This window comes from Natator depressus, chromosome 1 (assembly GCF_965152275.1).
Source record: "Natator depressus isolate rNatDep1 chromosome 1, rNatDep2.hap1, whole genome shotgun sequence".
NCBI classification, from domain to species: domain Eukaryota; kingdom Metazoa; phylum Chordata; order Testudines; family Cheloniidae; genus Natator; species Natator depressus.
Genome location: NC_134234.1, coordinates 267,554,870 through 267,582,690, shown reverse-complemented (window position 1 = coordinate 267,582,690; position 27,821 = coordinate 267,554,870). Strand labels below are relative to the sequence as shown.

Genomic DNA, 27,821 nt, shown 5'->3' with positions numbered 1-27,821 from the left:
GATGATACCGAGTTTGGAGGTGTTGCAAGCAATTTGGAGGGCTGGATTAGAATTCAAAATGGTCTTGACAAAGTGGAGGAATGGTCTGAATTAAATAGAATGAAATTCAATAAGGACAAATGGAAAGAACTCCACTTAGGAAGGAATAATCAGTTGCACACATACAAAATGTGAAATGACTGCCTAGGAAGAGGTACTGCAGAAAAGGATCTGGGGATTATAGGGGATCACACACAAAATAAGAGTCAACAATGTAATACCGTTGCAAAAAAAAAAAAAAGTGAACACCATTCTGGAATGTATTTGCAGAAATGTTGTAAGAAGACACTCTACTCAACGCTGATTAGGCCTCAACTGGAGTATTGTGTCCCTTTCTGGGCGCCACATTTCAGGAAAGATGTGGACAAATTGGAGAAAGTACAAAGAAGAGCAACAAAAATGATTAAAGGTCTAGAAAACATGACCTATGAGGGAAGATTGAAAAAAATTGGGTTTGTTTAGTCTGGATAAAAGAAAACTGAGAGGGGACATGATAGCAGTCTTCAAGTACATAAAAGGTTGTTGTAAAGAGCAGGGTGATAAATTGTTCTCCTTAACCAGGGAGGACAGAACAGGTCTTAAATTGAAGTCAGGGAGATTTAGATTTGACATTAGGAAAAACTTCCTAACTCTAAAGGTAGTTAAGCACTGGAACAAATTACCTTGGGAGGTTGTGGAATCTCTGTCATTGGACGTTTTTAAGAACAAGTTAGACAAATAGCTGTTGAGGATGGTCTAGATGATACTTAGTCCTGCCTCAGTACAGGGGACTGGACTAGATGACCTACCAAGGTCCCAGCCAATCCTACATTTCAATGATCTCTATGATCTCAACACCCCTGTGAATTTCAAGTGTGAAAAAGAACACAGCATCTGACAAAGAGTTATGGCACCTGAGAGCACTTAAGGATATGTCTACACTGCATTTTGGAGAAAGCCTCCTAGGCCGGTTGATAGACTAACATGAGTGCGCTAAAAATAGCTGTGTAGTCAGCACTTTGAAGTGGAAGCTCGGGCTCTGAACCTTTGGGAGGGGTGGGCTTCAGAGCCTGAGCTCCAGCCCGAGCTGCAACTTCCAAACACCATCTACATAGCTAGTTTTAGAGTGAGTCCCGCTAATCCAGGTCTGCTAACTCGGGCTAGGAGGCTCACTTCAAAATGCTGTGTAGACAAACCCTTGGTTACCGCATAGCGACACTGCCTGGAACACCAAAAACATTAAAACCATTCCATTTTGCTTTTCCTTTTTAAAAGGTCTAGTTACTTTCTTACTTCAATTATAATTGATTCCACTCTGTTTTGATGGAAAATCTTAAGGAAATGTATGAAAGCATACTGTTAAGACTATGAGTGAGCTCTTCACCCCTCTTTGGCCCCTTTATGTCAGGTCAAAGGGCCAGGGTAGCATAAAGGATCTCTCAAAGCCCCATTAACTTGTTAGAGGAAGATTTGCCCAGAGCAGGCACTGCAGAAGACAACCACAAGACTACCTTTTAAAGGACTCTATCGTAAGCCTTAAAGTCAGGAGCGTGTTGGAGGCCAGGTCACAACATGCAGTGCTGTGGAGACTCCAGGCAGTGCTGCAGCCTAAGATTGGAGAAGAGGTGTTATCTGCATGATCCCTAAAGAGGGGCACCAACTTATTTGTGTTCATTAGAGAGGGGTGACACTCCTATCTATACCTGGAAAAGCATTTGGCATTATCAGTTTGAATAGAAGGAAAACTGCCGTTGCCAAAGTACTCAGGAAGAACATCGTGGATTTCAACCCACGGGGTGGTGTTCAGACCAGGTTTCCACCTTCCCAAAACTTATTGAGAAAGGCTTACAATACCAGCAGAAGATGGTTTTCAATTTAATTGAATTTATGAAAGTGTTTAATAAAGAAGCTCTCTAGAAGATCCTGAGACTCTGTGGAATTCCAACAAACATGTGTAACCCTTCTACCAGGTGGAGCCAGCAGCTACCAGGGCCAGGTTCAATATCTAGGGGTTCTGTTCCATTGATATAACAAGGAACCGGCTCGAGCCCCCACCCAGTAACCTGGGGAAATTACACACCACCCCTGGGTGCCTCTGAGAGGCAATACTTCCCCACTCGCAAGCACAAAGTCCGAGTGTAGAAAATAAACTTTTAATAAGAGGAGGGAATTAACTTGGAGTTAATTTGGGAAAACACCACAAACAGGGTTCATAAACTTAAACCATGAGCAAAAGACCCACCCCAAAGTAGGTTGGGCAGTGCCCTTTTCCCCTCAGGTTCTCAAGTCTATCAACCCAAAAGTCCCTTTCACATGCACCCTTTCTCTACACCCCACTCACAGTGCAGACCCAGAGTTCAGAGGTGCATCTGCAGAGTTCACCTCCCACCATGGGTGGCGGGTAAAGAGGCATCTTACTCGCTCTGCTGGCCGCTCACCGGCCACCTGGTCACCGTGCCCCTCCACCAGCCACCCAGCTAGCTGCTCATTGTGCCTCTCTTCTGCCGCCGCCCTGCTGGCCACTCGTCACACCTCTCCACCGCCACCCTGCTGGCCGTTCATCACGCCTCTCCACCACCACCACCCTGCTGGCTGCTCATCACACCTCTTCGCCACCACCATGCTGGTCACTCATTCACCAGCTGACTGTCAGTCACCTTCTGCCTCTCTGCTGTGACCTCTGCACATCAGTCTCTCAGTGATTTTCAGCTCTTTTGTAGGCTGGGCAGAAACACTGCCCCATCTCAAGTGATTTCAGCTCTTCGTGATTTTAGCTCTCAGCAGACAGGGCAGAAACACAGTTCAACCACAACTGGTTTCAGCTCTGATGGAGCAATTAAAATAACAAGAGAGGCTCCTAATGAAGCCTGTTTAGCTCTATTCTTTGAACAGTGGGGAAGAACAGGTTATGCCAGTCTAGAGAGGACCGGGGGAAGGGTTATGCAACCTCCTGACCCTGACACCGGGACTCCTATCCCCACCCCTCTTACTTTCACAGGGCTCTGACATTCGAGCCCCTGCTTAATGAGGTTCTTCCAACAGAGGAGGCCCCCTCCCCCTCATTTGGGACAGGTTAAACACAGTCCTGCTTTCCTGTAGTCCTACAATAATTACAACATTGGTAATCATATTTCACTACCCCTGCATGCAGTACTAAGGCCATTTGTACCCAACACCAGCCAAAGTTGATCCTTTGACAGCTGTAAATGATGAATATGTAAACAGAGCAGGAGCAAACCGTATTTACATAAACACAGCTATAGTCTCTTCCCCTCCCAGCTAGCTGTCAGGGAGGCATTCATTCAGACCCTGCTTTCACATGTTTAATTGGATAAAAGCTGTACATGATGAGTGTGCCTGCTGTGTCAGGACAGAGAATGGAGTCACAGATTGTTACTGGTGGTGCAAGGCAAGGTTGCATACTCTCCCTACTTCTCTTCTGCATTGTCACAGACTTTGTGATGAGAAGAGCAATGGCTAATGCCCAGATCACTGGTGTTATTTGGGTAAGAGATAAGACCTAGATTTTGCAGATGATACAGTCATGTTGGATATCAGCTTGGTGGGAATGAAAAGACTCTTTATGAGCAAAAAATCAGAAGCTGCCAAAATGGGACTTATCCGTACACAGAAGATCAAGATCATGGAGATAGGAGAGAATGCTGTCAACACTGGTTGATATGTGATTGATGGAAAAGAGTAAGAAAGAATTAATTACTTCAGCCTTCTTGGAAGTACAATATCTACTAATGGTCAGCTTGCTAAAGAAGTGAAGGAAGAATCAGCAAAGCCAGTGGATTATTTTCCCATTTGTCAAATATTTGGAAGAGTAAGAAGATACATCTACACACTTAAAATGAGATTGTACAATGCTATTATCCTCCAATAAAATTTTACAGCTTGGAAACGTGGCAGATGGTGGAAGTGTACGAGAGGAAGCTGAATGAATTTCAGCAGTGCTTTTTAAGAAGAAACTTTGTCAGCACACTGGGGACTGAATAATCAGACAGAGATGGTTACAGTGGTTCAGCAAGGTCATCAGGCTACCCCATGGCAGAAGGACAAGATGCATCTTAGGTTGGCTTCCATCTGGAGGGAAGAGAAGCCAGGCAGGACAAAGAATGACCTATCACAGGATGATCAAAAAGGAAGTTGTCTCCATTATGGCAACATCTGATGGAGTCAAACATCTTGCTCTGGACAGACAGCAGTGGGGAAAATGGGTTGCCTTATGTGCCACCAGGCACAGGAGACTCTAAGTAAGGAGTCTATAGGGCAGCCATAACTCTCACAGCCATAACTCACACAGGCTGTCTAAGTTACACCTGGAACCTCTCCAGCCACCTAGAACCTCTCCAGCCAGTATCAGGATGGTGCACAGGTGGTTTAAAGCCACCATAGACCCCTCCCCTTTCCCCTGGGCTGGAAGTTCTTTGCTTTGTCTCTTGGCACAGCAAAGAATCTCCCCCAGTATTTTCAATACAACACATAGCACGTCTCGTAGACCATTTCCCCCCTGAACAAGACTCAAAATCAGCTAATTGCAGAACTAACTTTTTGAAATTATTTGAGGCTATTTTTTTTCATAACATAAAATTCAAACTGCCAGCATGTGTTTCTCTAATACACAATCAGAAAAGCTGATTTTCCAAGGAGAAACAAAGATATGATTGATATATAATGAATCAATCTGATGGGATTCTGATAAGATGGCTTACTTTGTGTGTGTTCTTTCATTTGTTTTGTTTTGTTTTATAGTCCTTGGGCTGCGAAATGCTTTTGTAATACAACATGAAAATAGATATCAACAGTGCATCGGAGTCTTCCTTCTACAAGCACAAACAGAGACTGTCAAAGTAAGTCCTGTATTTTATGAGACCTTTTTAAAATTACATTTATCAGGGGAAAGATCTCTTCTAAAGAGAATTTTACTTTAAGCAACTATATCTGACAGAAATATGACCTGATTTACTCTCTTCCCTAAAACAAATCATTGCACACGTTATAGAGTTTGTAATTACAGTACCCATGTACTGATTTTAAGTGAGCACCTCCAGCAGGTCACATACTAGCTTTTCAAATTCTGACTTTTTAAAGTTCAATTCTTGCATAACAGGAATCAAGAAACTGAGCCATTCCCAAAAACTAAAACAATTTTTATGTAATAATGTTCAGACCATAAAACTGACATTTGTCAGTCTAATTGCCCCACACCACAATTTGAAAATGTATATTATCATTTTTGCATATATATTATTATATACATTTATAAAACGATTGCAATTACATACCAGTGGATATGGTATGAAAACAGATCTGTCTCCAAGAAAGCGAGTTTGATTCCAAGAGTATGTAAGTTCCCCTTCATCTGCACACCAGCCTGAATTCTGAGTAATAGACCATTACATTTTATTATTTATGTGCAGCATCTAAATGTGGGCTAGGCGCTTCATGGAACATAACAGATTGGTTCTATATGTTGTATTTCATTCATTAGCACCCAGAAGAATAAAATGAGACTTTCAAATAACACTAATGCTTAAAAATACAGAACATGGTAGACAGAGTGCCCCAGGGCAAGGCAATAAATATACCCTTTCTACTTCTAAGTCACTGGCTCACATCTGAAATAGGTTCTGAAAGTAGTTACAGTCTTGCTACAATACTTAGCCTTCCAACATTGGCAGTGTTCCAGTTTAGTTCCATCTTCTCCGAGTCCTGCAACATATGTTTGAGCACTAAAATCCTGATATTAAACAGCATCTTCATTATAGGTTAATAATAATGCAACAACACATTGTCTTTCAGTTCCACATTCTTTTTAAAAGGTAGATCGCATTGGAGAGTATTTTGGGGGCCTCCATGAAATGAGCTGGCCCCATTTATGCACTTCACGATCAGCACAATTTTCAACTAGCTCAGCCAAGGGGCCCTGATGTTTACAGCTGGTATTGTGGGTCTCAGAATAAAAACACTGTCTGCGACCCTCCGACAACTTTGTAGATCAGGATCTTGAAGTATCTGGGGCACTTCAAAGAGAGCCAGTACACTGCATGGAGCACCAGAGTGATATGTTCTCATTGATCTGTCCTATTCAGAAAAGGCTACTGCATCCTGAAGCAGCTGAGGACAGCTCTTAGATTTACTGGATTTTGCGGGATGTTCCACGTTACAGCTAAATCAGGCTCCCTGTGCTGCTGCACAGCGCAGTCAGACGACATTCAGCAGACATATGAGAATGCAAGAGATAAGTTCATGGAAAAGTTGCACAAAGTAACTTTGGCAGAGCTAGGAGTAGAATCCAAGTCTCTCATATGGCAGACTAAGTCTTATTCACACAGCTGTTCTGCCCATCAGAAAGGCTCTGCCCAGTCTATTTGGTTGGCTTTTCTGACCCATACCACGAGATCACACCCTTCCTCCTAGAGCCAGGAATTAAGCCCAAGAATCCTGAACCCAACATTTCACTATTGCGTAGCACACAGCTGTATTACTGTGACAGGGTGTACCAGGCCGTCTGCTGGAGACTTTGCGATCCTACCACACCCTGCCTGAGGAAAAGAAGCAGTGAAGGTGGGTCCTCCAGGTCTGCCTAGAGAGACTGCAGGGAAGCGGCCAATCAGAGTGAAGCAGGCACAATTAAAAAGAGCTGCAGGGCTGAGCAGGTCAATTTCTGGCAGGACCAGAGGAGTAAGGAAGGTGCCCCCTTGTTAGTGCTCAAGTGAGAACCAGAAGACAGGTTCTGGTGGCACTGGCATTCCGTGAGGAAGGAAGGGAGTTGAGCACTTCAGGCCTGAGGTCAGGGTGAAGAGGAAGGGGTTACGTGGGAAATGGCTCAAGGAACAGCAGCAACAATGGAGTTAAAGGAAGCAACATATGATTGCTATTTGTTGGGTCCCTGGGTTGGGACCTGGAGTAGTGGGTGGGCCAGGGTCTCCCCCTATTGGTGGAGTGGCGAAAGCCCCAAGAAGGGGACAAGTTTCATGTAGAAGCCCAAGCACAAAGCTGGAATTTAAAGGGCTTTAGGACATGGCTGATGACCCTGTAGAGTACGAACCCTTTGTTGAACTCTGTTATCCCAGGAAGCGGATTGACCTTGAAGGAGTAACCTGGCTGGAGAGCTGGGTCGAGAAGAATTGATGTCTCCAGGGAGACAGCCCTGTAGGCACTGCTCCATACCAGGGCAGGGAGGGTCCTAAATCTAGCCCAGAAGGGCTGAGAATTGAGCCTAGAGACAGGGCTGCAAATACCAACCAGGGCACAGGGATAGGCCCTGTTGGACTTTTTTTTTTTTTTTTTTTTTTTTTTACCTTGGAAAGGGTTTATTTGTTCATTTTATTGTGTGTGACCTGACCGGAGGGCTGGGCCACTGAAGGCCCACCTGATAAGGTTAACAGCTGTCAGGGGGCGCTGGCAGCAGAGAGTGAGTGTGCAGGTTCACACCTGACAGGAGGTGCTCATGAGAGGTGAGTGTCCCCTGTCACAATCACCCACTTCAAAGTGCGTCTCTCACCCTCCTCCTCCCCCCTCTGGCTGCTCCACAGACAAGATAACCATTACTCCCTTAGATCAAAAGTTAGAGCTCTGTGGTAGAAATAGAAAAGATCCAGTATTCAAACATTGTTCATGACTTATATGCGGGTTCCTTAGAGTTGCACATGACTGCAGTTGTTTTTCTATTTTTAAAACAGGTTTATTTAATTCATCCAGTGAGAAAACCTCCTTAAAAACAGATTAAAATGCTTTTAACTATAGAACCTATCAGTCATGGTGTAGTATGCAATAAAAAACAGTTTGGCTTCTTGCCACACATTTTGATTGCTTATGTCAAACACTGGTTGGATTGAAGATTGAGAGGTATGGTTGGGTTGTTTTTGTTTTGTTTTTTTTGCCCGTTGTCTTCCCTGAATACGGTGCTACTCTGTCTGACTCTGGAGATGATGAATGCAGACAGTCCTGGCTAGATCTGTAGCCAATAGGACACAGGAGCTCAGCTATTAGCCTCCTGGCCATCCAGGTGGGAAGAGACATTCCTGAGTATTACTTTTCATTTGGTGTCCTGGAGCAGTGAGGAGTCCATTAGGTCCCTGAGACTCTCACCATCTGCACCAGCAGGGACAGATGCTCTCCGTTATGGATCTTCAGAGCACTGCTCTCCCATCGACATAGCATTGTCCACACCAGCACTTTAGTCAGTGTAACTTAGGTCAGTCCAGGGTGTTTTTTCACATCCCTGAGTGACATAAGTTTTACCAACACAAGTGCTAGGATAGTCATAGAGTAACAGTATTAACAAGGAAGACTGTCTGTTGCCCATGGGTAAGAAGACACCATCTACAAATATGACCAGGGTCATCTCTGCACTACAGCGCAGTTAGAAGCCCAGCTGGGAATATTACACTCTGGCTTCTCAATCATGTTTTCTATGGGAAAGCTAGAGACTGCATGGTAATTGAACTGAACTTGGATTGTGCTTCAATTTTATTCTGCCCTTTATCTGCTTGATATTGTTACCTATGCTCCGCTCTTTGCACATATAGGCTAATCAACAGTGGAAAGTACCTATTTTTGGATCATAGAAAAGTTATTTGTGTTACTAAACAAAAATTCTGGTCCTGATTCTCCACTGTGTGACTACTTGAGTGAATGGCCTTGGAATAAATGAGGATAGCAGGGGGTCTACTCTGGCATAAGGTCTGTACCAGACCTCAGTCCAATGAAGGATCATGAGTTTTGAAAGATCATGAGTTCCTCCTCCAATGATGGGGGTGAGGAGATGGGTGGTGCAGGAGGCGGCAGAGAGTTTCCCTATCCACAGAGATTTTGGTTGTTTTAAGGCCACTTTGCACCACTTATGCAGCGTAATATGCCCTGAGCCAGACTGGAGAATCTGGATCCCAGGTTTACGGAACAATTTATGGACATAAATCAACCTTCTCTTCTAGAGGTAAGCTATGAGAAGGTGCCCCATCAAACACTGTACAATGTATTTTTATAGATTCAAGACTCTAAAAGTTCAGGTATCTTAGTTATTAAAACTTTTTTTAGGACCTCAGGGTTTATCAAGCATTATTTTTCCTCTTACAGAAAACATGGATGTCAGAGATAGAAACTGCGGTCTCCAATTATGCCAACAGACATGAAACTCAGAAAAGTTCTTTTTTCTGTTTGCCAGCTGAATCCTCTGAAATTTAATTGTGTATATACGAAATTGACAGATCCAGGTTGAAGCCAGTCTACATGGTGATAACAAAATTCTTTATTTTAACAATCCTTGTTAGTTTCTGATAACAATGGCCCTATGACCTGACTGGTTGGAGGCTGGACATGGTGCATCTTGTCCAAAGTGGAGCACAAAAGGTCTTTTACCTGAAGAAGGAATAAATGTCAAGGCGTCTCACTTTGGCTAAACTGGTCAACAGACCTCACATGGGTGGTTTTCCCAAAGATAATGTATTGTTCTAGAGTTGTCAGAGCTCTCTGTCTTCAATATTGTACCTCAATCAGTGATTAGACTTTGGTATTTGGATGGCTACTTCTTACCTTTCTTAGACAGCTCAATTTCACTTCAGATTTCACTTTGGATTAAGATAGTTCACAGTGTGACTTAATATTTCAGTGGTCAAACCAAGCATTCAGGATATAACCAACATATCTACATGCTACACAGGATCAGTTTCTTAAGATAAATTATAAGGAGGCAAAGTACCTACAGGGTTTACATTCAAACAGCTGCAGAATGTAAAAGTATATTTGAGATTTACTCAGCACCAGATTACGGGACTCAGTGTAAGCATGAGGAAGGATTACAGGATCATACTGAAAATTAGAGCCCCATGTTATTTTCTGTTTCACAAATATGAAATAATACCAAATAAAACGAAATAAAATGCCACTCACTCAAATTTGGCCCTATCACCCCTCTGACATAATGATGGGAGGCAGCTGGGCCAAATGTGAGTGGCACTGCAACCACAAACACCCGACTGCAACACCTGGAGCAGGAATCTAGGCCCAGCCTCACAGGACAGGAGACACCACTGTGGGGTGAGGGCAGGGTGGCCTTGATCTGCAAACCCTGCCCCCAGGGCCATGTGGGGGAGAATGGATAAAACAAAACAAGAAGTTTCTAAAAAATAAAATAAAATGAAAAATTATATATCACATAAGAAGAAATTCACGGGGCTCTACTGATGACTATGTAGACTATATATACAATGCTGATTATGAGTGTGTAGAAGAATTTGAATATTCAACCCCAGGATATAAAATTTTCAGTAGAAACCATCAGTTTTAGTGCTGTCTTCACTACGGTGTTAACTCAGACTCTTAGTGGGGTATTACCCCTACCCTAGCTGCTGTCCACACACAAAACCCTCTTACATGGTGTGGTGCTGGCTCTACACCCGGGCTAGCAGGCCTGTCCTGAGTTACATGCTGAAGTCCAAGTGCTGCTTACACCTGTGCTGGTAACTCACCCACTTTCCAATGAGGACTCAGACTCCATCACTTGAGTGCTGATAGTCCTCCAGTGTCTCCCCCCTCCCCAACCCCATGCCCAGAAGGACAAACAAGTTCTCCCACAATTCACTAGGAAACAATCAGAGCTGCGCAGCTTAATGCAGCACTAAGAACCATGGGATATGATCCCAGAAGTCCTAGCACCTCACATGGGTTTGTGCAGCACCAGTGAGGAGACAATAATTTAGGTATGGCTTTGCAATGTGGCTGCTTACACCCGAACTGGGATAACCTTGGTGCTTAGACTTGAGTGCCAATCATTCAGGATAACACTGCAGTGAAGACAGACCTACAAAAGGGTGTTCAGGTGCAAAGTAAAAGATGCTTATTAGACTAGGAAGCAGACTTTGAGCCTCCCTCACTCATGCCAGAGCAATACAGACTACACTGGACATAACAGAAAGGTAACACTGTCAATGACAGAAGGGATTGACTGCTACACACTACTTGGCCAATGTCCAAAATAACACAACAGCCACCTCAAGTAACTGAGTGTGGAGACAGATTTTGAGATAGAGGGGAAAAGCAAATCACTCTGAATGAAATTGGTGAATGCTGAAATTGAGTAAATAATGGCCCTTATCACCTCCTTGCAATAGTGAAAAGTTTCTTGGCAATTCCTCCAGGAGCAAGAAGCTGGAAAGCCAAGTGTGCTCTCTAGTTTTTTGCTTCCTGACAATCAGTTTCTAAACTAATACAACCCACAGTTCAAAATAATGTTGTTTTAAGATGGGACAAGATAAGTGTGAAAATTACAAAACTGGTCTATTAGAAAGATCTAATTTTATTATCATTCCTTTAACAGATTAGAAAACAAAAGTAACATTTCAACAAGCATCTGTCCATCATACTTTACACAGAATTAGTTGATGCATGGTATCATTTTCTTGTCCACAACTTTAGTCACCACCCAGTTGCAGAGTTTAGGAATTGCAGTGCATACTGGACTAAACTCTTTCACAACGTAAGGCACAACTACATGATCACAATTAGTAAACACAACACTGAAAGTAAGACTTAAAAATCAAATTGATGAAAAAATGTTCATGCAAAGTCTATCTACACATACATAAGTTTTGTAGTATGCCCATTATGAGTGTATGATCCAGTTTAAAAGAAGTGCAGTGTTCCGTAGGTAAAACTGCATCATAAGGCAAACGTAACACATTATCTCTAAATAGTGGGTTAAAAACATAAAGCTTTTTTCAATTCTATTTTATACAATTACACAGAAAATTAGTCAATTTTATGCCCAATATTCACATCTGCAATGATAATAAACTGATCATTAAAATTCAGAAAAGAGACAAACAAGGCAATATAATTTGTAGCACGCGTCCATTAAAGAAATCCATTCATGAAGTTCATATCTAGAGTATTGTGAAAAAAAAGGCTAAATTAAGAGTGGATTAATTAGTGGATGATGCTATGACAAAGCTCCCTATACCACTGTTGTAACCCAACAGACCATAACTATGAAAGTTTGTGGTAGTGATTTATTTCCCCTCCAACAGCTAGAGTTGTAGGATTAAAACTACAAAGGTAAAAAAGAACGACCGAGTCTACAATAATTAGAAATTAGTGGATACTGTTTAAGCATACGCAAAAAGACTAAAAGACTAAATTTTTTTTTGGTGACAGACAACTTGCAAATTTGGCAGTCTCTATAACTGTTACATAACACTACAGTGAGGAACCCCTATTAAACTGGACTACTTGGTTGAAATACACACTGAGAGGTAGTTTAAATAAAATCATATATGGCATCGAGTGGTGGGCTGGATTTTTTTTTATTTTATTTTATTTTCTTACAAAAGTGACAAATCCTATACAAGCAGCATTTTGGACACATTTCTATAAAAAGTTCCGGTATTCACTAACCCAGTGAGACAGTCTTGTAATATCCCTTTGGTGCCAGGAGTTGGGATTTAACAAGGTGATACAACAAAGTACTTTGCAATAGAGCCAACAGCAGGAGCTCTGGACCGGCCAGCACTGGCCTGTTGACAGATAAACAATGAACATACTCTCCACAAGCCACTCTCTTCACCCCTCTAACCCCCCACCCCAAAAGGCATTTAAAAATGACTGGGATTTTATTTTTAAATTTTTTTGGGGGGGGGGAGGAAACTTCACTAAATTTTTTGCTTCTAAAACAACACTCTTCTGAGAGGCTTAACATCAGAGTTTTTTCCCATTTAATATCTTCAAATGTACTCTATGTAATCCAGTGAAAAGATACTCATGAACCTGCTGTATGATGAGTGCATAGTATTATATGGTATGCTGTGGACAAAGGTAGAAATGGTTAATGTTACCTACTAGCAAATCTCTTTGTTTTCTTAAAACCTTAATGTAAAGTGGTGTGTTATGTTTTCTCTCTCTAAAAATGCAAATTGCTTTATTTAGATCCCTCCCCCAGGGGGGGGGAATTGACAAATAAAGGTACGTTTCTCTACAAGAATTTTACTTTTCTGTTATTACTATTTCTGAAAAGCAAACCATTTAGTGACTTCTGCTGTAACTGTGTGTATGTGTTAGTTTCATACTTACCCTATAACCTAAGGTGAGTACAAGAGTTCCTACTTGGAGAATGAAAACTGATTGGCATGATTTTTTTTTAAATATGTAAAATTCATATCTCATTTTAAATCTTAAGATACAGCTTTATAAACACAGCCGTGCTTTTTAAAGACCATGTCCATTCCTTTGTTATGTGTGTCCTTGGGTTATGCTCCCCTAGTGTGCAGAGCAATTATGAGTGCAACTCCCCTTAACAACAAAGGGGAGTTATATAATTCAAGGAGAAATCCAGCTAAAAATATCTCCCACTGTGGATTGATTACTACACGTATGCATTCAAAATTGCCATTCCATTTACTGTATATTATATTCAGTTATGCTAGAAAGAAAAAAGTGCATAGTGCAAGTGACAATGCTATTTCCTACTCCTCCAGAGGTTTTTGGAGGTTGCAATGAATTAATTCATCAGTTCTCAACCTCTTCCAATCCTAGTGTCATTACAGAGCTTTCACTCGTCACTCTAGACAATTTTTATTTTCCTTCTGGTCTTAAGCTCCAGCATTTTCTTTTCTATCTCCAGGTATTTGTCATAAATTTCAAATGTTGTAAGAAGCATGTATTCCCATATTGCATTTAAGTTACATTAACAAACTAGAAAGTACTTGAGTTTCTTGGGGCCCCTACTGTGCTCTGGAGAATATTCTGCTTTAGGGGTCACTTCTTTTATGTCAAGCAACAGGTTGGCAAATGGCAATCAATTGTTTTTGGCAATAATCTGCAAAAAGCTACTTCACATTTTTTTCCCCAAAAATCTTTTCCTGCTTCACTAAGAAAAGATTTTCCAGTGAGATGATCTCAATAGTCTAAGTCATTCAAAGAGTGACAAAATTATTCCCCCTAATGAGCACCTGGTACTCCAGGATCCATTACAACTGGATCAGTCCGCATCTTCCAAGAACTGGGTTTGGGCAGGAGGATTGTATTTAAAAAACAAAATAAAACAAAAAGAACCCCACACATCTCTCTCTCAGAAAAGTGACTGAGTCTCTAACTCTAACAGGTGCTTCCTCCAGGTCTTTCTATCTCCAGGTTGGAGTTTTTTTCCATTATAATTTTTTTATTTTTCTCTTTCTCCTTGGTGCCCCTAGTAGATGAAGGATCTTTGGACAACAGGAGTCTGCAGGAAACCAACCCTGGAGGAGAAAACATAGCAACGTAGCAGCTAAGATCAAAGGAGCTCCTGCTCAGACCAGCTACACACTACTGTATTGCCTTCCACCTGTACAGAAATGTGGCATACAGCTTTAGCTGTTTGGTGCAGAAATGCAGCAACAGAAGCTGTCTCAGCAGGATCTCCAAGCCAGTGGTCCTAGGCTACTCAGAACTCCAAGCCAAGGTGAAACATAGCAGCAAGGGCTGACTCCAACGGCAGAAATGTGGCAGGCAAGCCTTAATTTATGTGGGGCAGAAATTCATCAGCAGGACCTGGTATCTGAGAGCAACAAGTCAGAGGTCCTTGGCCATTTTTCTGTTCTGACTGGGTTGAAATATGGTGTCAAGGAGGATCTCCAGCCAGTTAGTCAGAGGGTTAGGAAAATCCCATGGGGCAGGACCTCTCACTCCTTTCAGACTGCTTTGGCCCAGTTGTTCCAGAAAAGATCTTAGCCAGTTCTTCTTGTGCTTGGCATCCTGCAGCCCTTCCCCATCAATGGTTCTGTCAGCCCCCTCTCTCTGAGGGCAGTTCTGACTCCTACAGTTAAAAAACTACAGTTAAAAAAAATCCCCACTCCAATGGCTCAGATTCACCATACTTATTACCAGTCACCACTAGAATATGGCAGCCTGAGGGTTCTGAGCACTGACTATATTCCACCTTTCAGCTCCTTCACATGTGGTTTATGTAGCATGGCCTCTCTCTGCTAACTTACCAGTGCCAGTAGACCTTCTCTTTCCTGTCTGGCCTCTTTTAGGTCAGTGGGTTTTACCTCACCTGCCTTTGTACTACACCAGCCAATTGTTTTTCTTACCAATGACAGCTGGAATCTACAGGCAGAGGTGCAATTAAATTTTTCTCCTTCCACTTCCCTTCGTGCGTACCATATTGTATATATATCTTCCTGCTGCATTTTCCACTGCATGCATCCGATGAAGTGGGTTTTAGCCCACGAAAGCTTGTGCCCAAATAAATTTGTTAGTCTCTAAGGTGCCACAAGTACTCCTCGGTTTTTTTGCTGATACAGACTAACATGGCTACCACTCTGAAACCTGTCTACCATTTCTGAGGTTGTTAATTCATGTCTTCGATAAGATGGCATGAATGAAGATGGCTAATCTTTCATAATATTTATTCATTAGAACTTTTAGTCTTTTTACCTTGGGCAGTTAGCAGGGGAGCTAGAGAGGCAATGGGTCTGGAAAATGACGAGGAATAACCCAGTTGCAATGGATCATAGAGCAGCAGGAGCCCACTTCAGAGAAGGAAAAATTACAGGTACATACATTTTACTTTTTCTGCCTACACAACAAAGAGAGGTACGTATATGCATTGCTTTTTAAACTCCTCCAGCACAAGTAGGGAGAAAAAAATATGACAGTAACGGAGTCTAAAATTGTATGCTCACTTCTTAATTAAGTCTGACTGTTTTGTATATAACTAAAACAGCAGCAGTTTCAACCACCATTCTGAGCAGACCAAATCATGAAACTATTGTACCAAGAAAGACCCAGGATTAAGAAAAATGCAAACACCACAGGTTCAGGAGAAGCAGTGGAAAGACCAAGTCAGTTAGGGTTAGAATAATCCCAACCTCTTCCAGTTAATGTGGGGGACAAGAAGAAGAGATCATATAAAATGCTGGAGTCTCCGAATATAGGTCATTAGTAGGAAACCTAGCATAGGACAGTTGGGTGTTCCTCAAAGACCAACCAAGGACCTTTAAGGGCTTCTATGGTTAGTAGGGAAAGAAAAAGAATAGAACTGAGGATAATTTTTTGTATATGTCCACAGATAAGAAAATCTGGAAAGTTATATTCTATTCAACAAATCTATCAATCAATATGGGAGAGCTTTATGCAACATTCCTAGAACAGAAGCCAAACTTGCAGTCCCGTTTCTAGCTTCATAGAATCATAGAATATCTGGGTTGGAAGGGACCTCAGGAGGTCATCTAGTCCAACCCCTTGCTCAAAGCAGGACCAATCCCCAACTAAATCAAGCTTGTCTGTACAAATGCTAGTACCTTACAGTACATGTAAAGGTACTCCAATATATAAATGCTGTAGTTGGGCAATGATTTAGGCACTGATATTGCAATAAGCTCTATGTGGCCAGACTGCTGTGTTCACACAGAGCCCCATGCAGGTCAGCGGGGTTCCATGTGGGTACAGGTGTTTGCCACTATTGCAGGATTGGAGCCTTAGAGAGAAAAATTCAAGAGCAAGAGAGGAGAAAAACTCCTAAAGAAATTACTAGGGGATTTAAAAGTATGGCAGTTATGCAATCAAACGCAACAATTAAAATGTAATTATGCCACTGAAACAGCAATATTTGATACACAAAATCCTTGCAAATTTTTGCAACTTACTGTTTTGAAAGAAACAAAAACTGCAATATCACATACACGTTTCTTTTGAACACAAAAATTAAAGATTAAAAAAATACATTGTTACTTCTCTGTTTAAACTTTATTTACAAATAACTGGGTGTTCCTAACTTAGACATAAAAGCTCTTTCCTGGGTAAATGGCAATAAGCTGATCTGATGCCTGTCTCACAAAAAATACAATAGTTTTACTTAGTATCAATAAAACATTTTAAAATATACTAAATTTTGCAAGTGTTACAATCATTGTTCAAACTGAATAGTAGTCTGAGTGCTGTACGAAGTGCATCAACAGAAATTCTTATTCTAGCGTAACGTTAAGTGCCATTTGAGATAATCAGTTATCCTTGTAAGTCGTTAAAACAAGTATCACAGACACGGACAGGCTTCTTAGAAGAAGGAGTTAAGGCATTCTTTGCGGAGCACTCAGCACAAAAGATATTTCCACAGTGTCTACAGTGATGCTGTGAAAGATGAAAACAAATACTGAATTGTCAAATACTGTATAGTGGGCACAGTACATGAAAAGAAATTATTACATAAAGTATCAGATCAATTACATTTTTTAATTTCAGATGTGCATTGAAATTATTAACACTGGGGGCTAAGTGGCACTTTGGATTTATATACAACTCCATCTCTCAAGAGCATAAGGGTAACATTTTCAGAAGTGTTTAAGTAGCTTAGGAGCCTAAGTCTCATTGACTTTTAAGGACTCGTAGCCTCCTAAATTATTTTTAATGGGATTTAAGAGTTACTTGAAAGTTTTACGCTCAATCTTTTTTAGGTCCATGATATGCATGTTTCATGGGCTTAATCAAATCCCTTCAAATGGCTGAAACCACCCTATAATTCAGTACAATTAGCAGTTGTGATAGACTATATCCTGTAATATATTGAACAAATCTTATAGAATTAAGATAACTCAGTGAAGCTTAAGTTAAACCGTACTGAATTAGTTTAACACCCGTGGGGACGCTGTATTAAAAATACAATTGTGTATCTGTTGTTGTGGCATGGTATGCACCTTCTGCAGTAGGGAGAGGGGGATGTTAATGAACTTTCTCCATTATCAGTCTTTGAAGCCACCCTTCTAGATGAAATGCGTATACTAGTTCAAACTGGATTCTCCAGGGATCAACAGAAAATATTTTTGGACAAAAGCCTGGGTTTTAATCTGGCTCAGGGCCTTCTTCCAACGGACAGGACCCCTGGTCCACAGAGGGCCCCAAACCTTGGAAAGACTTAGTCTTAAGAGGTCTCAGCAGGCAATGTGCTTGTTCTGTGCTGAAGCTCTGATGAACTTGTAACCAATGCCCTTAAAATGGGATATTAAATGACTGCACTTGCCAGAGCCCGTGTGAGAGCTGGCATGAATTCTGGCAAACTTATTAGCATGCATGTAAGTTCTTTTATTGTTTTTAGTATGTTTTCTCTGTAATGTTTTTACCTTAAGAATAAAGTGGATTTGATTAAAGAACTGTGTGGCAACTTATATGTGTAGCAATTACACTGTTATCTGTGTCTGAAAAGACAGATGTGTGGTGTCCTAGGGTATCTATCTGTTCTGGGATTGACACAGTGAAGGCAGGGAACTGTCCAGCCTGAGAATGCCCCAGTCAGAAGGGAGAGAGACTCCTGTCTCCACCCAAGAAAAGCAGCACCTGGGGAGTTGAACACCAAGCGTGGATGCCCTTGCTGAACCAGTGAGCAGCAACACAGGTGCAGTTTCCCTGAACTGTGACTCAGGAAACACCAAAGGACTGCAAAGGGGGAAGTAGGACAGGATTACACTGACAGAGCTGTGTGTGACTCTTGTATTTCTAGATCTAGTCAGTGCTTAAAAAGTACTTCAAAGTCAAAATATAAGACTAAAGTCATGCCTGATGTAAGCGAGAATCATTATTGATTTCAATAGAATTACACTCATTTACATCAGGCCTGAATTTAAATTTACAGAAATAAGCCATACTGATGTAAGTATCTTTATATTGCTAAAACCTGTGTCCACACAAGGGAGTTGTACCACTTCAACTATATCTCGTTCTACACAGATATCGTTAAAGCATCACAAAACACTCGTGTGTAGACAAAGCCTTGAGCAGTTTATTTATAACATCTGAAACAATACAAACCATTTATGTTTCTGAGCTGTATTGAGGTTTAGGAGTACCTTTTAAAGATGCTCTTTAACTTTGCTTCAACTCCAAAACAGTTCAGAAAGAAAAAAGTTCTAGAGAATCCCCACAAAGGCACACATACCCTTCTGATGGTCACTGAGAAGCCTTTCCCACAGGCCATACAGTTCTGTACCTCATTGTCTTCTGCCCATTTCCTGTTTAGGGCTTGTGTGTGTTTGATCTAGATGAATAAAACAAATACAGACTTTTTTAAATGCAAGTCCATTTCTTACTAATGTCCTCTACTACATCACCCATGCTGTACGCATCAGGATAAAACACTGAGGATTAACCATGGCGATTCAGCAGTTATAATGCAAGCTCACAGTTATTTAAATAAAAAAGAACTTTCTGAAGTCCAAACTATGGGCTGAATTCTGAACTTACATGAAAGCTCCCATTGATATCAACTGCCTCCTGAGGTGCACTGGGCCTCATTTTAACAAGTCTGGAGTGACAAGTCAAAATAGTTTTCATCACTACATATTGGTATTGACATGCTTAGTCACCGCAATGTGATTTATACCTGTAGCGACTGGTTTTCTCGGCCTAGCTCTTGCATCGCTGCAGTTGTATTGTCCAGCTTTTTTTTCAGTTCCAGGAGTTTGGCTTGAAGCTTTTCAATTTCTCCCTCACTTTTAATACACCTGAAGATGGATTGCAAGTAGTAAATTAAACGTATACAAAGCAATTCCTATCCTATTGGGCAAAATGTCACCACTGAAAGGTTTGGCCATGTATCCATAACAAATAAATATATGACCGTAATTAACCATTGTATTTCTTTGCTGGGAAATTGATGTAGTATTTTAACAATTAACCTAAGATCACATCTGAGCCTCACTCTCAGACGGAGTACCAAATGAGGCACAGCGGGGCCCAGGTTTCAGAGGGGGTCAAGACTGAGTGCACATCCACCAGTTGGAGCATGCTGCTCTGCACAAGTGCAGAAGCAGACAGTCTCATTAAGCAGCAGCAGCAGTTCTGGCAGGCCATTTTGTAGCAAATCAAACAGAAAGGAGGTGAGACCAAAAAATGAAGGTTACTTGCCTGTAACCAAGGTTCTTCAAGATGGACCGTACGTATTCACATTCTCGGGATGTACGCCAACTGGTGCTTTTGAACAATACAGTCTTCGACTAGCAGTGTCTATCTGAATGTTCACACATCCCCTCCATGTTCTCCCCTCAGAAGGCAGGGCTATAAAGGGGGGCGTGGCAGCAGTCACTGGCTCAGTTTCTTCCACTGCTAATGCAGAGCCCAAACAGTTAGGACTTTGCAGGAGAGGGGAAGGGGGGCAGGGAGTATGAATATATAAAGTCCATCTTAAAGAACCTTGCTTATGGGCAACTAACCTTCATTTCTTCTTTGATTGTCCTCTGCACACTCCCACTCTTGGGACAGTCAGCAGTATATAAGGATTTCAGATCAGAGATCAGCAACCTTTGGCATGCAGCCCGTCAGGGAAATTTGCTGACAGGCCAGGACTGTTTGTTTACCTGCAGCGTCCACAGGTTCGGCTGATCGCAGCTTCCGCTGGCCGCGGTTCACCATTCCAGGCCAATGCAGGAAGCAGCGCAGGCCGAGGGATATGCTGGCCGCCACTTCCTGCAGGCCCCATTGGCCTGGAATGGCCAGTGGGAGCTGTGATCGGCCGAACCTGCAGACGCTGCAGGTAAACAAACCGTCCCGGCCCGCCAGCAGATTTCCCTGATGGGCCGCATGCCAAAGGTTGCCGATCCCTGAGTTAGAGAATGTGGGTCTGCTCCTGCCCTCAGACAAAACAAACAGCATTTGGTGTTGAACTTTGTGGTAAACAGATCTATATTTGGAGTAACCCACAGAGCAAAAAAGACTCACCTTTGTAACTGTTGTTCTTCGAAATGTGTTCCTCATATCCATTCCAATTAGATGTGCATGCAGCATGCAAGTTCGTCGGAGAATTTTCACCCTAGCAACACCCGGTTGGTTGGCTGTGGAGCCCCCTGGCATGGCGCCTTCATGGTGCTAGATATATACTCCAGCCAACCCAGTGCCCCCTCAGTTCCTTCTTGCCAGCTACTCCAACAGAGGGGATCGAGGGAGGGTTTGGAATGGATATGAGCAACACATCTCGAAGAACAACAGTTACAAAGGTGAGTAACCGTCTTTTCTTCTTCGAGTGCTTGCTCATATTGATTCCAATTAGGTGACTCCCAAGCCTTACCTAGGCGGTGGGGTCGGAGTGAGATATCGCAGAGTGCACCACCGCTGAACCAAATGCCGCATCGTCTCTGGATTGCTGGACTATTGCATAGTGAGAGGCAAAAGTATGCACTGAAGACCAAGTGGCAGCTCTACAGATCTCCTGTATTTGAACTTGCGCCAGGAAAGCTGCCGATGAGGCTTGAGCCCTTGTGAAATGGGCAGTGAGGGGCTTGGCCAGGATGCCGGCCAGGTTGTAGCAAGCACGGATACAGGACGTGATCCAAGCAGAGATGTGCTGTGAAGAGACCGGGAGGCCTTTCATCTGGTCGGCCATGGTGACAAAGAGCTGGGTCGTTTTCCTGAACGGCTTCGTATGCTCAATATAGAAGGCAAGGGCCCTGCAAACATCAAGAGAGTGCAGCCATTGCTCTCGCCAAGTAGCATGTGGCTTCGGATAGAAGACCAGGAGGAAAATGTCCTGGTTGACGTGAAAAGTTGATACCACCTTGGGAAGGAAAGCCGGGTGAGGGCATAGCTACACCTTGTCCTTATGGAAGACCGTGTACGGTGCTTCCGAAGTGAGGGCTCTGATCTTGGATACGCGCCTCGCCGAAGTGATAGCCACGAGGAAGGGCTGTCTTCCAAGAGAGGTACAGAAGTGAGCAGGTGGCCATTGGCTCAAACAGGGCCCCTGTAAGTCTGAACAGGACCTGATTAAGGTCCCATGCGGGGACCGGTTGCCGCACTTGCGGAGAGAGACGGTCCAGCCCCTTAAAAAACCTACCGACCATAGGGTTGGAGAAGACAGAGCGTCCATTTTCTCCGGCGTGGAAAGCCGAGATGGCTGCCAGGTGCACTCCAACAGATGATATTGCCAGACCTTGCAGTTTTAGGGATAGGAGATAGTCCAAGATGAGAGGCACGGATGCTTGCAGGGGGGGCATGCCGCGTTGAGCACACCAGCAGGAGAAACGCTTCCATTTGGCCAGGTACGTGGCTCGAGTGGAGGGCTTCCTGCTACCTAGCAGGACCTGCTGCACCGAATGGGAGCAGAGAAGCTCCGAGTGAGTTAGCCATGCAGTGTCAATGCAGTGAGGTGGAGGGATTGCAGGTCGGGGTGACAGAGGCGGACGTGGTCTTGTGAGATCAGGTCCGGCCAAAGCGGGAGTGGAATCAGGGCGTCTACCAATATCTCCAATAGCGTGATGTACCAGTGATGCCTAGGCCATGCCAGGGCAAACAGGATCAGATGTGTTCTGTCCCTGCGCATCTTGAGTAGGATTTTGTGAACCAGCAGGAATGGAGGGAAGGCATAGAACAACTGGCCCTTCCACGGGAGTAGGAAGGCGTCTGTGAGAGAACCCGGGGAGCGTTTCTGGAGAAAGCAAAATATCTGGCATTTCCTATTGCTGCGCGAGGCAATCAGGTAGACCTGGGGAAACCCCCACCTCAGGAAGATGGAGTGGATGACATCAGGACAGATCGACCACTCGTGGGACTGGAAGGACCTGCCGAGGTGGTCCGCCACTGTGTTCTGGACCCCTGGGAAAAAGGACGCCACCAGGTGGAGGGAGTGGGCTATACAAAACTCCCACAGGCGAATGGCTTCCCGAAAAAGGTGGGATGAGTGAGATCCCCCTTGCTTGTTGATGTAGAACATGGCCGTGGTGTTGTCTGTGAGGACCGCCATGCAACGGCCATGTAGATGCTCCCGGAATACTTGACACGCCAGGCGCACCACCATCAGCTCCTGTACATTGATGTGTAGAGAGAGTTCGGCTGTGGTCCATAGGCCCTGCATCCGGAAGTCGCCGAGATGGGCGCCCCATCCTAGGGATGATGCGTCTGTGACTAGAGACAATGAGAGTTGAGGAGTATGGAATGGGACTCCTTCGCATACAGCCCTGGGGTCTAACCACCAGCGGAGAGAGGCTAAGGCTATTTCCAGGACGGTGACCACCATGTTTAGGCTGTCTTGACTTGGGCGATAGACTGTTGTCAGCCAGGCCTGAAGTGGGTGGAGCTGCAGTCTGGCATGCCTGGTCACATTCGTGCAGGAGGCCATGTGCCCCAGAAGGCTTAAGCACATCCTTGCCATTGAGGTAGGAAAACTTTGGAGGCTCCGGATGAGACTCGCCAAAGACTGGAAGCGGGCGTCCAGTAGAAGAGCTCGGGCGAGTCTGGAATCTAAGACTGCCCCAATTAACTCTATTCTCTGGGTTGGATCCAGAGTTGACTTTTCCATGTTGAGGAGGAGGCCTAATCGATGAACATAGCCATGGTCGCTTGGACGTGGGACTGTACCTATTCCCTGGTGCAACCTTGGATAAGCCAATCATTGAGATGGGGAATACTTGGATTTGCTACCGATGGAGGGAGGCTGCCACGACAGCCATACATTTGGTAAATACCTGGGGGGCCGTAGAAAGACCAAATGGAAGGACCATGAACTGATACTGTTTGCAGTTGACCACAAAGCGAAGGAAACTTCTGGGCGCCAGATGAATCGCTACATGGAAATATGCGTTCTTCATGTCGAGGGCGGCGTACCAGTCTCCAGGGAAGGTATGATGGTCCTCAAGGGCACCATGCGGAACTTCAACTTCACCATGAATTTGTTGAGTCTGCGTAGGTCCAGGATAGGCCGAAGCTCGCCCTTTGCTCTGGGGATTAGGAAGTAACAGGAGTAAAAACCCCTGCCCCTTAACTCCCTTGGAACCTCCTCAATCGCTCCCACGGCTAGGAGCATCTGCACTTCCTACGTAAGGAGTTGCTCATGAGAAGGGTCCCTGAAGAGGGATGGGGAGGAAGGGTGGGGAGAAAGAAATTGGAGAGAATATCCCTTTTCCACCGTGCGAAGAACCCAACGGTTTGTAGTTATGAGGGACCATGCACGGTGGAAACAGGATAAACAACTCTTGAATGGTGGGGAAGGATCCTGACTGATGTCCAGTACGCTGTCCTCGGCCGAACCTTCAAAAGTTTTGTTTGGGCCCCGCCAGAGGTCTAGCTGGGCCTTGGTTCTGCCCTGGCTGGTGGTTGGTGGACTTCTTCCTGTCACCTCCCACACGTCTCCTGTAAAAGTCCTGCCTCGGCCAAGGAGGGGGATAGGAACATGACCAGTGCCGTGGTTCCAACTAAGGAGCTGACGGCTGGATCAGGGATGGTTTGCCTCGGGATGGTACCGCATGAACTGGAGCCGGTGCCGCCGTTTGCAGTGATGTCGACTGTCATCACTGTCCCTTGCCACCGCAAAGGTATCTGGCATTGATGGAAGCCAGGACTCAACCATGCTATGAGTCGGGGAAACTCAACGGCTCTTCCCTCGGTGCCGACTTCAGCTTTTGAACCCTCGTTGCTCCGCTACCGGATGCGACTCCGAGGGTGGTCCCAGGGGCGCTGGCAACTGCTGAGGTGGAGCAGCTATCTCTGGTCTGCGGTGCCACTTTTGGCCAGGCGAATGAGAACAGTGCCGGACCAACTGCACCAGTTGCAGTGCCGAGGAACTCTGGTGCCGCGGGACTCTGCCAGAGTCCAACCACAGTGCAGTACCTACTGCTGCCACCGGGGCACTGCGCACTGAGGCGCTCGGCGCGCCGCTGGGGGATCCAGGCTAAGAGCCGCCTCCATCAGGAGCTGTCTTAATCTAAAGTCCTGCTCCTTCTTGGTCCGGGGCCGAAATCCCTTGCAAATTGTGCACTTGTCCGCCTGGTGGGATTCCCCCAGACATGTCAGGCAGGCGTCGTGGGGGATCACCCATTGGCATGGGCTTAGCACAAGATGAACAAGGTTTAAAGCCCAGAGCCTTGGGCATGAGCCCAAGCAGCAGGCGGGGGGGAGGGGAGGAGACCCCTTCTAACCCACTACTATAACTATACTAAAACTACTATAACAATTAACAAACTACGAAGACAGTATCACTAGGGAGAGTGGAGAGCAGCAAAGCCGAGCTCCACAGCTCCAACAACCGTCACGGGCGATAAGAAGGAACTGAGGGGGCGCTGGGTCGGCTGGGGTATAAATCTAGTGACATGAAGGTGCCACTCCAGGGGGCTCCACAGCCAACCCACCGGATGTTGCTAGGATTAGGAAATAGTGGGAGTAGAAACCCCGACTCCTGAAATTCACCAGAACCCCTTTATCAGTCTCTCCCCGAGTAAAGAGTTGATTTCTGATTGTAACACCAACTTGTAAGAGGGGTCCTGAATAGGGAGGGAGAGGCTGGTTTGGAGGAAGGGTCTCAAACTGGGTGGTATATCCACCCTTTATGGTGTCCAGAACCCACCTGTTCATAGTGAACTTCTGCCACTCACTGTAAACAGTGGCATAAACAGTCTCCAAAGAATAGGGGGATGGAATCCAGAGTTGGTTTGCTGCTCTCTAACCCCATGTCAAACTGAAGGGCTATCTGTCAGAAGTAGTGGAGGATGAATTCTTTTGTCTCAGCTTAAACTTAAATGGATGCCTCCTATACTGGTATTAAGATGATGATGGCTGCTGCTGCTGTTGTTGCGACTGGTAGTATTGTCTACCTTTGTTGGAATATGAAGAATAATGAGCATAATATTGTCTTTGATATCTGAAGGCAGGTGTAGGAATTCTTCCCTTAAAAAGCTGTAAGAGACCCAGAAACCTAGCACCTGTCTAGTCTCTTTCATTTTCTCTAACAACTCATCCATTTTTGAGCCAAACAAATCATCCCTCTCAAAAGGAAGATCTTCAATCTTCAACCTCATTTCTTAGGGCAGAGAAGAGGTGTGTAGCCATGCATGTCTGTGGATAGTTACTGCTGCAGCTGATATCGTCCTGATCTTGACAATATATCCAAAGCGTCAAAAGACATTCTCAGTGCATGTATAGCAACATTTAGACCCTCTTTAATAAGAGCATTAGACAGTCTGCAGTGTTCCTCAGGAAGATTCTTTGTAAAAAAAAAAAGAGAGATCTTGTCCCAGAGATGAAACTGTTATCTGGCCAGGCCAGCTAGGTAGCTAGCTATTCTCATGTTTAGAGAAGCTGAAAAAAAATACCTTTCTTCCAAGCAATCTAATTATTTCCTTTTTCTGCCAGTGGAGTAGAATGTAAATGTCCCATTCTTGAATGTTGCATTGTTGCAGCTACCACAAGAGAGTTAAAGGGAAAATGAACATGGAAAAAAGAAAACTCTTCATATGGGATCTCATACAACCAATTAGCTTTCTTAGCAATCAGTTGATATGAAGGTAGAGTATTCCATGCTGATTTTGCTGGCTGGCACAGACCTTCCCAAAGAGGCAGAGATACTTTCTCAGCAGATGTATTCCCCAGTATCAAAAACAAGAGGAGGAGTTTCCTGCAGTAAACAGACGGTAATTTTAACTTAGACTCCATTCTGCTTACTGAATCCTGGAGTTCTATAGCATCCTCAGATCGTGAGGGAACTGAGGCTACTCCAATGTTTTCCTCAGGGGAGAATTTGCCTGTGGGTTCTAAGTCTTGATGCACAATACCATCTTGTGAAAACACATCAACTTCTTCCTCATCACAGAGAATATCCTGAATTTTTGTAGGGGACCTATCTCTTGGTCTCTGTTCCACTGGTGTAGGATCTGAATGCCTTGGATCCAACACATTAGTATGTGCTGAAGTTTCCTTGCCTCAATGTGGAATCGAGGTCATCGCAACTGAATGAGGTTGAAATAGAAGCCCTGGAATTGGCTAGTATGGCCAATGCATCCAGGAAGATACTTACTACTCATGCCAATTTGTCCAGTTCTGTACCATCTCATAGTAATGAGGAAACATCAACGTTCAATAATCTTTGTCACAAAAACAGCCTTGAGGTCAAGGCTGCAGGTAAATTGATGTATCCATCTCCTTTTCTAAATGTGGATCCAAACCCAGATCTGACAAGGAACAAGATATGATAGAGGTAGGGATCCATAGTACCAACAAGGGTGAGATAGTCTTTCTAGGTGAATCTATAGGTATTTGGGGAGGAAGTAGTAGCATAGCAGAAGATCCATATGGTGAGGAATCCACTCTGTTTTTTGTGAGAGGGAAAGCATTGTGTTGGATCCTTATCCAAATCTCTCTCTTCTGCTGAAGAAGCATGACACTGATCTGATAAATGCAGATCCACAGGTACCTAAGTAGAAACCATCACTGAACGTATCAGTGCCGATACAAGAGAGAGATCTATTGATTTATTAGGTCCTGACCCAACAAAGCGATCTTGGTCTCTGGTCTGTCTCACATCCACATGTTTGCAATCTGAAGGATTTGACGAGTTCCCTGAATAGAAGACAATGTAAGACCCAGAAAGGTACTTGGTCTTGCTGCTTCTTCAGAACTGAAGGTCCTGGTTCCAAAGAGGCCTCAGGCATGGAACGCATATTGTCTAAGGCCACTTCTGTTACCATGTTCCTTTTTTGGAAGCAGGTCTAAGGTTTTTGTTGCTGACTGGGCAGTCTTCTTCAATTTTGTATGCTGAAGAAGACTCACATTCATCTGTGGTAGTGCCTGGAAGGAACTGAGGCAGTAACTGCTTCCGTGCCCCCTTTTATAGCCCCATTCTCAGAATATGCTCAAACACTGATGGGAGGTACATGGAGGGGGCACATGAATGCTCAGAATAGGCATTGCTAGTATAAGTTTGTACCATTCAATGGCACCAGTCGGCGCATATCCCAAGAGTGGCAATATGTAGAGGACATTCAAAGAAGAACCTCGTTTACTGTGGTCCCTTCCTAGCCACAATTTAATGCCCAGGTACAAAATTTAATTGTTTAAAGCCTATTTTCAAAATGTTT

At 44.0% G+C, this 27,821-nt stretch overlaps 2 protein-coding genes across 3 annotated transcripts in view; one reads left to right on the top strand and one right to left on the bottom strand.

The window, feature by feature from the left end:
- PLEKHG7 (pleckstrin homology and RhoGEF domain containing G7) overlaps positions 1-9,213 on the top strand; it is a 44,121-nt gene extending 34,908 nt beyond the window's left edge. Inside the window, exons 12-13 of the mRNA XM_074951075.1 lie at positions 4,777-4,874; positions 9,106-9,213. Coding sequence (XP_074807176.1) covers positions 4,777-4,874; positions 9,106-9,213 — 206 coding nt within the window. The remainder of the gene's footprint in view (positions 1-4,776; positions 4,875-9,105) is intronic.
- A 2,111-nt stretch (positions 9,214-11,324) lies between these two features.
- Positions 11,325-27,821, bottom strand: part of EEA1 (early endosome antigen 1) — a 136,452-nt gene continuing 119,955 nt past the window's right edge. For both annotated transcript variants that reach the window (XM_074941912.1, XM_074941913.1), the window contains 3 exons: positions 19,370-19,490; positions 18,926-19,024; positions 11,325-17,127 (listed from right to left, as the gene is read on the bottom strand). In XM_074941912.1, coding sequence (XP_074798013.1) covers positions 17,005-17,127; positions 18,926-19,024; positions 19,370-19,490 — 343 coding nt within the window. In that variant the 3' untranslated portion in view covers positions 11,325-17,004. The remainder of the gene's footprint in view (positions 17,128-18,925; positions 19,025-19,369; positions 19,491-27,821) is intronic.